At 50.8% G+C, this 2,500-nt stretch overlaps 1 protein-coding gene across 1 annotated transcript in view; it reads left to right on the forward strand.

Annotated features, from left to right (window-relative positions):
* The first annotated feature begins 1,100 nt into the window (after positions 1–1,100).
* The window catches only part of LOC147467848 (uncharacterized), a 1,425-nt gene continuing 25 nt past the window's right edge, over positions 1,101–2,500 (forward strand). The window contains exon 1 of the mRNA XM_086556686.1: positions 1,101–2,500. This exon is cut by the window's right edge and continues 25 nt beyond it. Within this exon, the coding sequence (XP_086412812.1) occupies positions 1,164–2,500 (1,337 nt within the window). The 5' untranslated portion in view covers positions 1,101–1,163.

The following is a 2,500-nucleotide window of genomic DNA, read 5'->3' on the forward strand; positions in this document are numbered from 1 at the left end:
TTTTCTTTTTTGTACTCCCCCGTCACGCCCTTTGGCGACGCCCTTCGGGGCGCTTTGTCAAACGCCCCACCTCCAGGAGTATTTTAGGCTGTGGAGAAGGAGGAGAAGGAGCACCCAATCCAAGCACAAACAACCTGTAATAATTCCTAGTTGGCAACCCCCTGTCATGTCGGGGTCTCCAAGACCGCCATCTTTGAGTTGTGGAGGAGGTTTCAAGGCGGAAGGTTGTGTGCTTGGGTTGGGCAGGAGTGTGTGTTTTCTCGTGTTCTCGTTCTAGCGTAAGTTTTTATTCTACTACATGCCTGTTCTGTGATACCTTGTTTTTAATACATGTAGTAGCTTGTGCCTGACAAATAAACGTAAAGTAAAGAATATTAGCGTCTTAGTCAGTTGCCTTTATGCCGGCCCAGTTTTCCCTCTTGCCCTTCCACGCCTTCCTGCTGCAGAAGGCTCCTCTACAGCTCCTGTAGGAGGGTGAGTGCCCCACGAACCCACTACAGTAAAGGTGGTTGGCAGCGAGTGGATCGTGAGGTCCTATTTTGTTATTTTTGCCTCCGAATCCACGGCCTCTTGCTTTGTTTACATGTCTCGTTGCCATTGATATCTTTTTTTATGTTTTATCATTTTTATGTCTCTGTGTATGATTTTTTTAGGCCTTCAGCCAGTTTTTACATTTTAGTTCATTGCTTTTATAGTAACTTTTTTTTAAAGCTTTTAAGCTTTTAACTTAACGTAATTTTACTGTTTTGAGTTTGCTTGTTTTATTAATTTCACTTAAGAATTTAACGTTAACTTTTAATTTTGATGATTTTTACTGGTAATGTTTTATTGAATTTGATATTTAACTTTTAAATTTTATTAGTTCTTCTTAACTTTATAAATTGTTTTTCTGTATTTTTAAAAAAAATTAATGGGGTTTTTACTTTGATTTTTGTCTTATTATATGCCAGTGCCCAAATTTTTATTTGCATTTTAAATTGTATTTTACTGTATTTATTAACTTGTCTTTATTACAGCTTAATTGATTTTCTTTTTTTTAGTATAGCTTTTATTGCAGCATTTAACACTGGTTTCTTTTTTTTATGTTCTCTTTGTATTTGTTTTTGTATTTTATTTTTGGGTTCCGTTTTTAACTGTAAGTGCGTCCACGTGCACCTCGGACCATGGTGCGCCCCAAGGCACCACAGGCTGGGTCGCGCCCGCCTACCCCTGAGGAGGCAGTCCTTCTCGAAGGACCCCGCCTTGGGGTGGACCCAGGACTCACTGTTGCCCGTAGTGCAGGTGCTGCTGGGACTGCCTGCTCGGACAGTGGGTCACCCGCCAGCAGTGATGTGAGCGGCTTGCAGCTCATGGAGGCCAGGTTGGTGGATCGGCTCGAGGCACAAATGGGTAGGCAGCTCGCCCGCATGCAGGAACACCTGGAGGGACGCATGCAGGCGCAGATGCAGGCTCTGGCTTCCCTCCTGAAGAGCCAGCCTGTTGGGCCCTCTACGGCTACCGAGGATGCTGCTCCGGCCTCTGCTGCCCCTCCGCCATCGCTACCCTCAGCTCAGCCCTGCCTCGGAGAGGACCCCGAGCAATCCTCCCATCTGCCTCCAGCGGTGCCTGCAGAGCCTCGCCTTCCACAACGCTCTGCCCCGCTCCTGTCTGGAAGTCAACCTGCCGCTGACGTGGACCTCATGGGTCCCCGCCAGGTTGGGATCGCTTCAGCTCGGGACCAGAGTGCTCAGTCTGCAGCTAGACTGCCCCCGCAGCCGCCTGCTTCCTTCATGGCTGAACCTGTGCCTCAACCGCCCGTGCGCCACCTTGGGACGTCCTACGGGGCCCCCTCACAGGGACCGTACCCGTCTCTTGAGACCCAGCCTCCAATCTCCACTGCACGTGAAGCTCAGCCTCCAGCCTCTCAGCCTCTAGCCTCCCAGCCTTCAGCCTTCCACTCATTCGCCAACCCGCATGCACCTCCAGTTCACTTAGGTGACCACAGCTGGACTCGTCCATTTTATGGCAGTGGACGAGACGAGGTGCCCTTTTTCTGTGGCGAGACTCCTTCAACTCAGGGCATCCAGCAGAGCCAGGAGCTGGAGTCCTGGATCTCCAGTATAGAGCTGGCCACCCTGCCAGCAACATCGGAAGCCTACATCCGGATGGCACGCAGCCGGGTAAGGGGGTACGCATGGTCAGTGCTCAACAGTCCTGGGTTCGCCCATATCCGGGATTGGGTTGACTTCAAAGCACGACTCCGCGAGCAATTCAGAGGTGTCTCTACGGCCAAGCATTTCTTCGATATGCTGGCTCGAGCCAGGATGGCGGTTGGCCAAGGACCTCTGGATTTTTATCGTGCTGTAGCGCTGGCCGTGCAGCAGGGCGCTCGTGATTACCCCCTGGACATCGGGAATGCGGAGAGCCTGATGCAGCGTACCTTCCGGATGGGCTTCCAGGGTGGCTCCGCCAGCAGCTCTTATGGCACGATTTCCCTTCCACCCGTGCCATGGCGGAGAAG

The sequence above is a fragment of the Penaeus japonicus genome, unplaced genomic scaffold (assembly GCF_977035675.1).
Source record: "Penaeus japonicus unplaced genomic scaffold, GWHDUDI00000001_assembly GWHDUDI00000033, whole genome shotgun sequence".
NCBI lineage: Eukaryota > Metazoa > Arthropoda > Malacostraca > Decapoda > Penaeidae > Penaeus > Penaeus japonicus.